This window comes from Mus pahari, chromosome 1, assembly GCF_900095145.1.
Source record: "Mus pahari chromosome 1, PAHARI_EIJ_v1.1, whole genome shotgun sequence".
Taxonomy (NCBI): domain Eukaryota; kingdom Metazoa; phylum Chordata; class Mammalia; order Rodentia; family Muridae; genus Mus; species Mus pahari.
The window spans coordinates 50,599,175-50,613,316 of NC_034590.1; the positions used below are offsets into that span (position 1 = coordinate 50,599,175).

Genomic DNA, 14,142 nt, shown 5'->3' on the forward strand with positions numbered 1-14,142 from the left:
AGGCAGGTCTTAAACTTGGAATCCTCCTGCCTTAGCCTCTGCACCACCAAACCTAGATCTAAGTTGTATTGGAAATACCAACAAAAACAAGGCAAGGGGGATGTGATCAGGTTTCAAACGGCGGGATGCTTGGCTTGCTCTACTTCTCAGGCCCTCTGGAATAGGGACCTCAGCTTGAAAGCCAAGGTGTCTTTATAAACAGCACCGCCTGGCTCTGCTGACCTAGAGATGGGCTTTCCCACTCTAACAGCACCAGCATCACCAGGAGGGCTTATACAAATGGGCCCTAAGCTGGAATAACCAGCCTCTCTACCAGCACTGGGGCTTGGAATTCACTTGTGGACCAAGACCCTACTAGCCCACATATGAAACCCTTGAGTTGGATATAAGAGACACTTTATCTCTTGGATATGGAAGCACTTGAAGGGGAAACTTGGTTTTTTCAGGGGTGCCTCCCCACTTCCAGTGGGCAACGTAGCTGTCAGCCCTTGGAGACCCACAAGCACAATTCTTATAGCCTGTGTCCCTGAGGCTGTAAAGGAGGCTTCCCAGGCCATTCTCATTCCTTTAATTTTCTTCCCTTTCTTCCTCTCTCCTTCCATCTCTTTATCCTTCTTCTCTCCCCTTTCTACCTCCTTTGTCATAATACTTAAATCATATCCCTTAGCGATCATCTGACTTGTTCCCATGCTCTTAAAAGGTGTTTTCTGTGGAAGGGTATGACTCTAAATGGAGCAGAGTTCACCATTCCACACTTCACCCTGACTTCCTTCTTTCCTCCAGGGATCCCTCCCACATGGCTTCCCACCCTCCCAGAAGCATTGGAACACACAGAAAGCCCCTCTGCCTCAATGGTCCCTTCCACCTCAGAGGAGCCATACACGTCTTCATTTGCAGTGCCGAGCACAACAGAGCTGCCAGGCTCTGGGGAGGCATCGGGAGCACCTGACCTCAGTGGTGACTTCACAGGCAGCGGAGATGCTTCAGGACGCCTCGACTCCAGTGGGCAGCCTTCAGGAGGCATTGAGAGTGGCCTTCCCTCAGGTGACCTTGACTCCAGTGGCCTCAGCCCCACAACAAGCTCAGGCCTGCCTGTAGAAAGTGGGTCTGCCTCAGGAGATGAAGAAGTCCCCTGGTCCCGTACTCCCACAGTTGGCAGGCTGCCCTCTGGAGGTGAGAGCCCCGAAGGCTCTGCCTCTGCCTCTGGAACAGGAGACCTTAGTGGGCTGCCTTCAGGAGGAGAAGTCACAGAAACTTCTGCTTCTGGGGCAGAAGAGACCAGTGGACTTCCTTCTGGAGGAGACGGTCTAGAAACTTCTACCTCTGGAGTAGATGATATCAGTGGAATTCCTACTGGAAGAGAAGGTCTAGAGACTTCTGCCTCTGGAGTAGAGGACCTCAGTGGACTTCCTTCTGGAGAAGAAGGTTCAGAAACATCTACCTCTGGAATAGAGGACATCGGTGTACTTCCGACTGGAGGAGAAAGTCTAGAAACTTCTGCTTCTGGAGTGGGAGACTTGAGTGGACTTCCCTCGGGAGGAGAAAGTCTAGAAACATCTGCTTCGGGTGCAGAGGATGTCACTCAGCTTCCTACTGAAAGAGGAGGTCTCGAGACTTCTGCCTCTGGAGTAGAGGACATCACTGTGCTTCCTACTGGAAGAGAAAGTCTAGAAACTTCTGCCTCTGGAGTAGAGGATGTCAGTGGAGTTCCTTCTGGAAGAGAAGGTCTAGAGACTTCTGCCTCTGGAATAGAGGACATTAGTGTGTTTCCTACGGAAGCAGAAGGTCTAGACACTTCTGCCTCTGGGGGATATGTTAGTGGGATTCCTTCTGGAGGAGATGGTACAGACACCTCTGCTTCTGGAGTAGAGGGTGTGAGTGGTCTTCCATCTGGAGGAGAGGGTCTAGAAACTTCTGCCTCTGGAGTGGAAGATCTTGATCTTTCTACTAGAGGTAGTCTAGAGACATCTGCTTCAGGAGTAGATGTTACTGGGTTTCCTTCTGGAAGAGGGGACCCAGAGACCTCTGTTTCTGGGGTAGGTGATGACCTCAGTGGACTTCCTTCTGGAAAAGAAGGCCTAGAGACCCCAGCTTCTGGAGCTGAGGACCTTAGTGGCTTGCCCTCTGGAAAAGAAGACTTAGTAGGGTCTGCTTCTGGGGTCTTGGACTTTGGCAAGCTTCCTTCTGGGACTCTAGGAAGTGGTCAAACTCCAGAAGCAAGTGGCTTTCCCTCTGGATTTAGTGGTGAATATTCTGGAGTGGACATTGGAAGTGGCCCATCCTCTGGCCTGCCTGATTTTAGTGGACTTCCATCTGGCTTCCCAACTGTCTCCCTTGTGGACAGTACCTTAGTGGAAGTGATCACAGCCACCACTGCCAGTGAACTGGAAGGAAGGGGGACCATTGGCATCAGTGGTTCAGGAGAAGTATCAGGACTGCCCCTGGGTGAATTGGACAGTAGTGTGGACATTAGTGGTCTCCCTTCAGGAACTGAACTCAGTGGCCAAGCATCCGGATCTCCTGATATCAGTGGAGAAACATCTGGATTTTTTGATGTTAGCGGACAGCCATTTGGGTCTTCTGGCATCAGCGAGGGAACATCTGGGATTCCTGAAATCAGTGGGCAGCCATCAGGGATTCCTGATACCACTGTGACATCTGGAGTGACTGCGCTTAGTGAACTGTCCTCTGGACAACCAGATGTCAGTGGAGATGGGTCTGGAATTCTCTTTGGCAGTGGCCAGTCCTCTGGCACAACATCTGTGAGTGGAGAAACCTCTGGGATTTCTGATCTCAGTGGGCAGCCCTCAGGGTTCCCAGTGTTCAGCGGAACAGTACCCGGAACCCCCTACCCGGCTTCTGGCACCATGAGTGGCAGCGGAGAGTCTTCCGGCATTACATTTGTGGACACCAGTTTTGTTGAAGTGACCCCTACCACATTTAGGGAAGAAGAGGGGTTAGGATCTGTGGAACTCAGTGGCTTCCCTTCTGGGGAGACGGATCTGTCTGGCACATCTGGGACGGTGGACATCAGTGGACAATCTTCCGGAGCAATTGATTCCAGTGGAGTCACATCCCCCACTCCAGAGTTCAGTGGCCTCCCAAGTGGAGTAGCTGAGGTCAGTGGAGAATTCTCTGGAGTTGAGACTGGGAGCAGCTTGCCCTCAGGAGCGTTTGATGGCAGTGGACTTGTCTCTGGTTTCCCCACTGTGTCTCTTGTAGACAGAACTTTGGTGGAATCTAGAACCCAGGCTCCTACCGCTCAAGAAGCTGGAGAAGGACCGTCGGGCATTTTGGAATTCAGTGGTGCCCATTCTGGAACACCAGACATATCTGGGGAGTTTTCTGGGTCTCTGGACCTAAGCACATTGCAGTCTGGGCAGGCGGAACCCAGCACGCAGACACCAAACTCCCCATATTTTAGTGGAGACTTTTCTAGCACCACTGATATAAGTGGAGAATCCACAGCTGCCACAACTGGCAGTGGGGAAAGCTCGGGGCTTCCGGAAGTCACTTTAATCACTTCAGAGTTAGTGGAGGGTGTGACTGAACCCACTGTTTCCCAGGAACTTGGCCATGGTCCTTCTATGACATATACTCCCCGGCTCTTTGAGGCCAGTGGGGAAGCCTCAGCATCTGGGGACCTTGGTGGCGCTGTAACAAACTTCCCAGGGTCTGGGGTAGAAGCTTCAGTCCCAGAAGCCAGCAGTGACCCATCTGCTTACCCCGAGGCTGGCGTGGGAGTGTCTGCTGCCCCTGAGGCCAGCAGTAAACTGTCTGAGTTCCCAGATCTGCATGGAATCACTTCTGCCTTCCATGAAACAGATCTGGAAATGACAACCCCAAGCACAGAGGTAAGCAGCAACCCCTGGACCTTTCAGGAAGGTACCAGGGAGGGGTCGGCTGCTCCGGAAGTGAGCGGAGACTCTAGCACTACCTCCGACATAGACACAGGCGCTTCGGGGGTGCCTTCTGTCACACCCATGGCTTCTGGAGACAGGACTGAAATCAGTGGAGAATGGTCTGATCACACCTCAGAGGTGAATGTTGCCGTCAGCAGCACCATCGCAGAGTCCGAGTGGGCCCAGCCTACCCAGCACCCTACAGAGACACTTCAAGAAATCGAGTCCCCAAATCCCTCATTCTCAGGAGAGGAGACCCAGACAGCAGAAACAACCATGTCCCTGACAGACGCCCCCACCCTCTCTTCTTCAGAAGGGTCAGGGGAAACAGAGTCAACCGTTGCAGGTATGGAGTTATTTTCTCTTTAAGTGTGTTTGGGATGTAGGCAAGTGTAATCCAGAAGGAGGCACGAGAGCTTTAAAAGTCAAAGCTCAGCTGGACAATGTCAGATAATACGCCAATCCCTCCGAAGTGAGAATAGGACTGGAGAAGACTAAATAGGATATAGATGTGAACAAAGCAAGCACTGAGTGTCACGCCGTGTTGTTCACAGCGTGACCTTGTGAAGATGAGTGACTTCCTTCCTTCGTGGGATCGAGGTTAGATCCCACGAACACTCACGCGTGGGCGTCACCATCTGTGCTTGGCCGGGGGAGAGAGTGCCTATTTAGGTAGCGATAAAAATTATGTTTGTGAACCTGTTCCCAAGTAAATGTGAGATGACAGAGTACGTCTGCTAATTTATGCCCAAATATTTATTTTGTGTGGGGCAAAACACTTGCACAGTTGAAGGAACTATGAAGTCTCACGTTGGCTCTGTCCTGACACTAGACTCTGTGTTCCCAACCCGTCCCAGGCCACCAGGACTTCCCGGTGCTGTTCTAGCGCCTCACTTCCACCCTCTCCCAGACACCAAGCTCCAGCAGCTTTAGATTTGGGGGACATCTTGGTCCTCCCACTGTGATGGGACACTTTCCACAATCAGAGGGAAAGTAGCCCACTTATTAGGGACTGACAGAACAGGAAGGCAGAACCCCCCAGGAGTGAGCTGACGCTCAGCCATCCTCAAGGCCTTGGAGCATCTCATCACCCGGGCATGGGAGCTCAGAGGCTGTTCTGGTCTCTAGGCACTGGGTCCTTGACACCTATCCTCTAGGTTTTGTGTAGAGGAACCCTGTAGCCCAGGGACATACTGGAAACATGCTGTGACCCACTGGCCACAATGGCAATCACTGTGACATGGGGAAGCTCTCATTAGCTACGAGGGGGCAGACAAGTGATAGATGGACTGGCTCCTACAGTCTCCAGAGGGGTAGTCAGGCAGAAGCAGCCTCTCTCCGCTAAGGCAAGGTCTCTCATAGAGGAGCTTTATTCCTGGGACACATTCAAAAGTGGAGAAGTGAATCCTAGAAGAAATCTAACCGGATTTCACTGCTGGCCAGGACCCAAGCCTCAGATGCCTTCACATCAGACACAGAAGGTTCTGTATTCTTAGATATTAATATACAAGCATATTAATACCTCGCCGTATAGTACAGCCTCGAACATAGGGACCATGCTTCATACTTAGCACGAACATAGTAAATGCATGTGTGTACAGACAGTTCAGGCTCTCTACTCTTCCCTCACTGGGGTCACTCTCTATAGATCAGAGCCTAAAGGCACCTAACCCCAAGAACAGAGAATGTGGACTTTTCTTCCTGCCCAGGAAACAATATGGCCATAAGGCTCTAATGACTAAGTGACCAAATCCATCTACACATGGTCACACCACTCTCGGTAACTCTTCCTAGCCTGTAAAAGTTACAAGCAAGACTTGTGACCTTAGTTGGGCGTAGTGGTGCACACCTGTAATCCTAGATCTTAGGAAGGGGATGGAGGAGGAGGCCAGCCTCAGCTACATAGTGAGATTCTGGCGAGGGGTGGGGGTGGGGAGGAGACAGAATGGACCTCAGGAGCCCCAAATTTAGTAAAAGCATCAATAGAACTTACTCTTAATTCTTTATTCTTCCCAGAATAATGGCTCTTATCTATTAACCCAGTCCTAGCACTCAAGAGGCTGAGACAGGAGGATATTCTAGAGTTCCAGGCCAGCCTGGGCTATGGAGTGAGACACTGTCTCAAAATAAAATAGACATTAGCAATCTGCCACAAGGACAGCCTTTCTAGCTACCTGCAACTCCATCACTCTGCCTCCACTGCTCAGATCTTTCCAGGAGACACAGGTACTAAGATGCAACATTATTCCTATGATATTTGAGTACCCAGGGGATCCTCTCCTAAGGAGAGAAGCTGGATTTAGTACTAAAAGAAAACATTCAGTAGTAACTGCTGTTTTGCTTAGTTAGTATTCTGTCCATAAACACGTTCTTGATAAATTAGGAACTAGTACTTTGACATCAGAATAAATATCTAGAACCTTGTGTGGTGATACATGCCTATGATAGACTGAGTACTTAGAAGGCTGAGTACTTAGAAGACTGAGTACTTAGAAGACTGAGTACTTAGAAGGCTGAGTACTTAGAAGGCTGAGTACTTAGAAGACTGAGTACTTAGAAGACTGAGTACTTAGAAGACTGAGTACTTAGAAGACTGAGGCAGGAAGATCAGAAGTTCAAAGTCATCCTAGACTATACAGTGAGTTGAAGCCAGCCTAAGATAAATTATACCCAATCTCAAAATAGATATAGTAATAATAATAATAATAATAATAATAATAATAATAATAATAAGCATTAGCTTCATGAATGCTCTGGTTCTTAATCTGGTCCAGTTAAAAATCAGCAGCCTCAGGGCTGATAAGATGGCTTAGCAGGTAAAGACATTTGCTACCAAACCTGACCACATGACTTCAATCCCCAGGACCCTCCTGGTGGAAGGAAATAACCAACCCAGACAAGTTGTCCTCTGCCCTCCACACTCATGCCATACAGAGCACCTGCCCCACCACACAGACGCTAATTATTTAAGTGTAATAAAAGACAGAAGCATCTCCCCGCCTTGTTACTGTGGTGCCCACACGAAGTAGTCTTCTGACGGGGGCCTCCACTTTGATGCAGCTTAGTGTCACCTGAGAAGCTCCCGAGACATCTTGCGGGGGGTCCCACAGCAAGCTGTTCTAAGGCTGTTGGTCTGGAGAGGAACTCCACCACTGGTGTCTTTTCAAAAGACGTTTGAAAAGAAAAATTAACTACTCCAGTGGCTATAAAAGGTAGCCATGGCTGAAAACGGCTGCCCTAACCAGATTTCACATCGGTTCTCACTGTGCTTCCCAGGCTGGCCTCGAACTCATGGCAATCCTTCTTGCCTCAGCCCCTTGAAATCACAGGTGTGAACCACCACACCCAACAAATAGGTATAATGATTGATAATATATTCAGAGATGTAATAACATATACCTCCATGACTTCATTTCACCAAGAAGTTCATAGGCAGTTATTAACTATTTTAGCCAGCAACTAGATGAATTGAAAAAGCCACCTATTGAAGATACATTTAAGATCAACTTTTAAAGTAGAGCACTCTTGAAATGCTTAAGTAGCAATACCCTACTTTTAAAGGTAAAGATCATTCTTTTAAAATGTAAACTGAGATTGACAAATACATTTTTATAATCCTCTCTCTCTCTTCTGTGTGAGACACCCAACCAGAAAGTCAGAATCTAAGAATATTTATTAGGACCAGAATTTTTTTTCTATGCTTGATCAATCTCCCATCCTTGTCTCTGGAAAGCTATGCCCAGGATCATTCTACACAACTGTACAGGCTATGCACTGAGTAACTTGGAGAGTGCTGTAGCTACTATAAGGGTTTGCTTGTCTGTTTGTTGAGTGATGAACCATTTAGTTGAGCTGTCACTTGAGGAAAGCCACCAGCTGTCACCCTCCAGTCAACACTTCCCATGAGCCATTAAAAACTTCTTGTTACTTAGAAGTCATGAACTCTGACTAAGGCTGACTCAAAATGGTGGCCTAATGTGTCTGGGTTAGATGCCGCTGAAGTGGTCTTTGGCAAGTCTGTCTCTTTCAGGCTTTACTAGGAGACCCAGAGTTTTGTCTCTCCTTCGTTAGAGACATAGCTTGGGAGCCTTGCTCAAGGCAAACAGAGCTACCCCCCCCCTCAATTCTATATTCAGTGGCTCTGCATAAGTTCTTGGGGACAGAAGCATAAGTGGTAACAAGATGCTGACAGTCCAGTAGCCAGGTCTCCCTTCCACCTGGGACGGACACTCGGCTTCCTGTTTCAATTCCTGCCTCTCCTCCATCTCTTCCACTCGGTCCCCAAACTTGCCAGCGTGGGCAAGCCCCTCGTTTCCCTGCCAGCCACTGGCATACTAGTGTCCATATCACTACACTGTGAGAATCGTAACTGAAAAGGGGGTCCACAGCACCCAATCTCATCAAATATCGGTCCCCTCGTTCCCTCTCTTATTCCATAGAGGCTGCCATTACCCAGAGCCATCCCTCCCCACACCTGCTACCACCTTGTCCAGAGCCCCCTAGAACAGTGGTTCTCAACTTTCCAAATGCTGAGACCCTTTAATACAGTTCCTCATGTTGTGGTGACTGCAACCATAAAAATTATTTTCATGGCTACTTCATGACTTTAATTTTGCTACTGTTATGATATGAAGTGTAATGCAAATCTCTGGTGTGCAGAATATCTGACCTGTTACCCCTGTGAAAAGATCGTTCAACTCCCCAATAGGCTCATGAGCCACAGGTTGAGAAACACTGCCCTAGAAGGTCCTAGCTACCTCTTAGTCCAATAACCAATAGATGTCCCAAGTGCCTGGTAAAGAGAGAGCTATACAGTCAGGTCCAGAATGGCTCTTGCAAGAAGAGGCGAGGCAGAGGAAGTTAGGTGCTCGAGTGCTTCTGAGCAAACCGTGTATGGGACGCTACACTCTCCCATTGCTGTTACCCTACGGTAAAGCTCACTTGGCATCGCTAAAGTACCTGGTACTATCAGTTCTCAGGACTGTGACTCTTCCTCATCTTGGTATCCAGGCCTGAAACAATTCTCAAACTTCATACCCTGGTGAAACACAAAAGGAAAATAACACAATTTCTCCTATCCCTGGCCAGACTAGAGCCCCCTCTAAGCTTCTGGGACAACCAGAAGCCACCTGGCCTGGCCTCCATCAGACCTCTTCCTTTCCTGCCCTTTGTGCCAAGGTTGGGCCAAGGACCCCAGAGTTGATATCTGGCTTTTTTTTTTTCCTCTGAGGCCACCCCATCCCTGCTCTATACAACTGCTTTAGCGCCTCCATTTGCCTAACCCCCCTGCCCTAGTGCTTCCGGTCTCCCATAATGAAGCTAATGGACAAAAGAGAACACAATTAGCTTTCCTGAAGCTGGAGAGCTGACCCCAGCTTCCACCCTGCCGACTGACCTGACCTATTGCTGCTACTGCTGCTGCTGGGAATCCCGGTGCATGCTGGGAAACCAAGTGCATGCCGGGATTTCAGTCAGTTCCTCCGTGCATTTTGACGTTGCTTTGGAACTGTGAGTTTCTAATCCATGGCGTGTGCTTCTTGAAATGAGACTAAGAACTTCATGAGAAGAGAAGAGAGGCCAGCAATATGGAGAAGAGGAGCAGCACAGGTTGAGCAAGGTAACCTAGGAATCGGGGATGCTCAGGACACACATTGCACAGACTTGGCCAAGAAGACCCAGAGGAAAGTGCATTGCTAGCTAGCATAGAACTGATGTAAAAGCCTTGATTGCTGTTATGATCAGCAAGATCTAAGTCCTAGGATGAATTAAAGTCCTATTCTGAAGCCAAGGCTCTCGATGATCCTAAGGAGGCTACCCATCAGCATACTATTGGATCCTGGATCTCAAGTAAACATAATTACATGTACCGAGAATGAGCCTCCTCCAGGATGGAGATGCAACTCAGTTGACAGAGTGCTTGCCTAGAATTTACAAAGGCCTGGGTTTGATTTCCAGCACCACATAAACCAGGTGTGATGACACATACCTGTAATTTCAGAACTCAGGAAGTAGAGGCAGGAGAATCGGAAGTTCAAGATCAGCTACTCAGCAAGTTCAAGGGCAGCTCTGGCGTTACAAACAGGAAGACGGCAGAAGCCCTATCTCCTGTCCCAGGCCTCCTGGCTTCCCAGAAAGGTGTAGAAAGACAAGTCTGAGAGATTCGGTTCTCACTGTGGCTGACTGTTAATAAATGAAGGCAAAACCTAAGGACTTACTAACTTGAGTCTTGCAAAGAAGTTCATCCAAAAAGAATGCCTTGGAAGCAGAAGAGCAGGAAAGAGGAAGAGCCCACCCCAGACAGAGGGGTCTGAGCACCCAGCTGAACCCCAGAGTCTGCACTCACGAACTGAGGATCTAGCCAGTCTTGGCCAGCACTTAGCCAGCTTCCCATGTTTGGCCAGATGCCCATCTAGAAAGCAGAACTCATTGAAGATGCCCACCTGAAGCTTTAAGCTGGAAGGAGATCACAAGAAATGTTGGGCAAGGTTTTGTTCTCCATCCCCCCACCCACCCTACCCCACCCCCCCAAAAAAACAACTCAAGATTGATTTTCACAAATACCCTCAAGTCTTATTTATTGAAAATAAAGACACTATCTACAACCTGGGAACTCTAATGAGTTTCATGCAAAAACCCATATGGCCATTTTCTTATGGTTCTATATACCCTCAGACCACTTCTAGATGGCTCATTCTGGAACACGGTTTTGCCTGCTTTCCTTGTCTCACAACTATAGAGGAAATCAGGAGAAGCAACACTTCTAACCAAGCTTTCAGGATTTCACTTCCAATTTCTTTGCCTACTATGGTGGCCATGGTCAATTCACGCATCTGGCTTCTTGAAAACTACCCACAAGAAAAGGTCTCTTGAAGGAACTCCATTCTGAGGCTCTCAAAGGGCATTTGGCTTCAGAAGCACCAGATCTCTCCAACATAGAAAAATGGCTTCAAGGCTCCAAGATCGCCCATCAAGAATCATACACATACAAAGAAAACTGTCTGGCTCTTTGGTTCAACAGCCCAAGACGGTGGCACCAGTGGCAGCGGTGGCAGCAGCAGCAGCAGCAGCAGCAACGGTTCTCAGGAGATCCAGCCAGGCCCCTTCCAGCCTCTGGAGAGCAGCAGGGCTGGCCACCCATAATGAAGCCCTGGTGCTCACGAATTACCAGCAGAGGTCCTAATGGTGGCCCTTGGTTTCTTGCAGACATTGACGAGTGCCTCTCAAGCCCTTGTCTGAATGGAGCCACCTGCGTGGATGCCTTGGACGCTTTCACATGCTTATGCCTTCCGAGCTACAGAGGGGACCTGTGTGAGATCGGTACGGCCGTCTCGGCTTCAGCTAACGTTACTAACTGCTGATCTCCTATTTCATCACCCTTTCCTTCTAACCACAGGTTCTGGGCCTGGGCTGGGGCCCACGTGTCTACCTGAAGAGATATTCTTGGGACACAACTGAGAAGCCTGCCCCTCGTCCCCTGATTTTTAACTCTAGTTCTTGCTCTTTCCACTTGGAAACCTTGAAATGTTGGCTGATCCGACAGCAGGAGACACTTTGGGAAGTGGGGCTCAGGGAGTGTGGCAAACACTAACCTTTTCCAGGCCTCGCAGACTTGCGGCTGGGACCTCAGAGCTCAGTGCATGCTAGAATGGCACGGCATCAGTCCTGAAGGAAAATCTGGGTAGGCTCAATGGGTTCTCACTCTACCGATGGCAGCAGATCTTCTCAGCATGATCATGGGCACCGTCTTGTTGTGTTCCCTGTGGGAGTTTCATGTCCTTTCCATGACCCTAGGGAGCCACAATACCATGCTAACCAAACTGTCCCTCCTCTTTTCCTGGCATGAGGGCTGTGGTTGGTCAACCAGAGAGGACTTATGTCACCAGAATGCTCCAACCATGCATGAACAGGGACTGTGCATGTCACCCTCTCTCCACCACACCATGGCGGCTGCCTTCCCAACGCTACACTGGTCTGTTCTTTCTTTCTTGATCCCTCATGCAGAGCAAAAGGCTAGCCTGGCAGAGCAGTCTTGTTGCAAGGTGCAAGAGCTGAGTTTCCTCTGATGGACCTTGTCAACACCTCTGCTTCTGCCATCTGTCAGCCAGGAGCCCTAGACAGGACCAGGCTGACCCCCGGCACTCCACTGATGGTACTTTCTAAGCTCCTGCCAGCCTCCCTGGCCTCAGGCATTCCCAATGCAGAAAAGGAGGCCCAAGGCATTGCTGGTAGCGATGGCTCATAGAAGGTTGGAAGTGTGCATGGGCTCAGAACCCTTTTCAACAAATGCTTGTTAGAGAAACTTCCAGAAAGCAGCTGAAACTCCTGGTAAATCTCCCTTTGAGCCTGAACGGTGTGAGGAGGTAATAAGAATTACACATTCCTTGGAGGCATTGCGAAGGGTACAGCTCATGGACGAGCTTAGGACTTCTGTAGTAAGGCTGGGACACTCATCTTCCCTGTGGCCTCCTGCCTTCTATCTACACCCCCCAAGAAGTCAGGTGCATGGGGTCTCAGCTGGGCAGGAATAGAGTACAAGGATTTTCCCTCCAAGATGCCACATGGGAGACAGGTCTGAAACATCCACCCAGACAACAGCTCTGGAACTCACCTGGGAAAGAGAGCCTCTGCAGCAACAGGGACTGGGTGCAACAGGGACTGGGTACAACAGGGACTGGGTGCAACAGGGGCCGGGCTATGCATCCTTACAGACCAGAAAAGTGGTTCCAGGGCCACCAACCTGAGCCCTAGGCCTGAGTGCCCAGCAAGACAAGGCTGTGACACAACCTGGATGTAATGCCTCATGGACTCTTGTGCCTTGCTTGTCTCGGGTATCACTGCCTTTTCTAGCCTTCTTGGAAGTCTGTCTTATGTTCACTGCCTCTACTGGCATGGTGTCCTACCAACCACGCCCAGCTCCTTCCCTCCCTGATCCTACCTGCCCAGCTCAGCCTTCAGGTTCTGAGGCATCACGAGCACTGGCTCACAGGCCTGGGATGGCATCTGTCTCAGTGCTGAGCATCCTCTAAGGCCTCCTTGGCCTCTTTCCAGATGTTTATCTTGACCCTTGAGGGAGACACTGGTATGAGGGGGATCCCCTTCCTCCTGGCCTCTATTCTGCCTCTTTCAACAGCCAACCTTCTGCTCCCTGTCTTTCCCTTTCTAGCCTTTCCAAGCACCCACCCCTTAGCCCAAAGAAGATCCCTTGCCCTCGGAAACTCCCTGTCCTTCCTGGATAGCCAGACTATTGAAACCACCTAGTTTGGAAGCTGCCACTCATCCTGAGATGCCTGTGGCCGCCCCCTGAGCCCCAGGGTCCTCCCCCTCCATATGGAGGCCACAGGCAAAGAAGGAAAAAGATGGATTTAGAGTTCCCTCTGCCCAGTGCTCTACTGACAGATGTTTAACTACTGGCGCTCACAAAGGAGAGGGAGTCCTAACTGGAAGCTTCTTTCCAGTCCTGAGGTGGCAACCCTTCCACCTTGCAAAAGTCAGATGTTCCTGGCTTCCTACTTGAGCCTCTCTCTAGCTGAGCCTGTTGCCTCCCTCCAGGGCACAGCATTTAAGGTGGATTAACAGAAGTCCATGCCACAAGACCCAGGGCACAGCATACTAAGCATAGAAGTCCATGCCACAAGACTAGCAGTGACCACACTTCCGGCCAGCTTTGCCCCCTGTTCAATTTCCTGACCTATGTTGCAGACCAGGAGCAATGTGAGGAGGGGTGGACCAAGTTCCAGGGCCACTGTTACCGCCACTTTCCTGACCGAGAGACCTGGGTGGATGCGGAGAGACGGTGTCGGGAGCAGCAGTCACATCTGAGCAGCATCGTCACTCCTGAGGAACAGGAGTTCGTCAACAGTGAGTGTGGCAGGAGCTGAGGGATGGGATGTAGCAGTGAGAGAAAAAAGCCTTGCTGGTCAGAAATGAGCAGGCTTGAGTTCAGGGTTGTAGCTCAGTGGTCAGCGTGTACCTTGCGTGTACGAGGCCCAGCATGGCAGAAAGGGAGGGAGGGAGGGAGACGGAGACAGAGAAAGAGGGTGCAGGTTGGGTACACTGCAGGGCAGGGAGCTGGAAGAAGGTCAAACGTTCCCACATTTTCTTCAGAGAAGACACAGGTCACAGCAGACCCAGGGCAGACCCTGCCAGTCAGAGCCTTCCCAGGTTAAGCCTGTAGCTATCTCCTGCCTGTATCAGCCTGAGGAGGTGTTCCAGCATATACCACAAGCATGCATGTCCTGAG

At 49.9% G+C, this 14,142-nt stretch overlaps 1 protein-coding gene across 2 annotated transcripts in view; it reads left to right on the forward strand.

Moving 5' to 3' along the window:
* Acan (aggrecan) overlaps nt 1-14,142 on the forward strand; it is a 62,611-nt gene that overhangs the window by 45,208 nt on the left and 3,261 nt on the right. The window contains exons 12-14 of one of the 2 annotated variants that reach the window (XM_029542575.1): nt 784-4,248; nt 11,106-11,219; nt 13,602-13,760. In XM_029542575.1, the coding sequence (XP_029398435.1) occupies nt 784-4,248; nt 11,106-11,219; nt 13,602-13,760 (3,738 nt within the window). The remainder of the gene's footprint in view (nt 1-783; nt 4,249-11,105; nt 11,220-13,601; nt 13,761-14,142) is intronic. The other variant, XM_021194666.1, reaches the window with a different exon arrangement.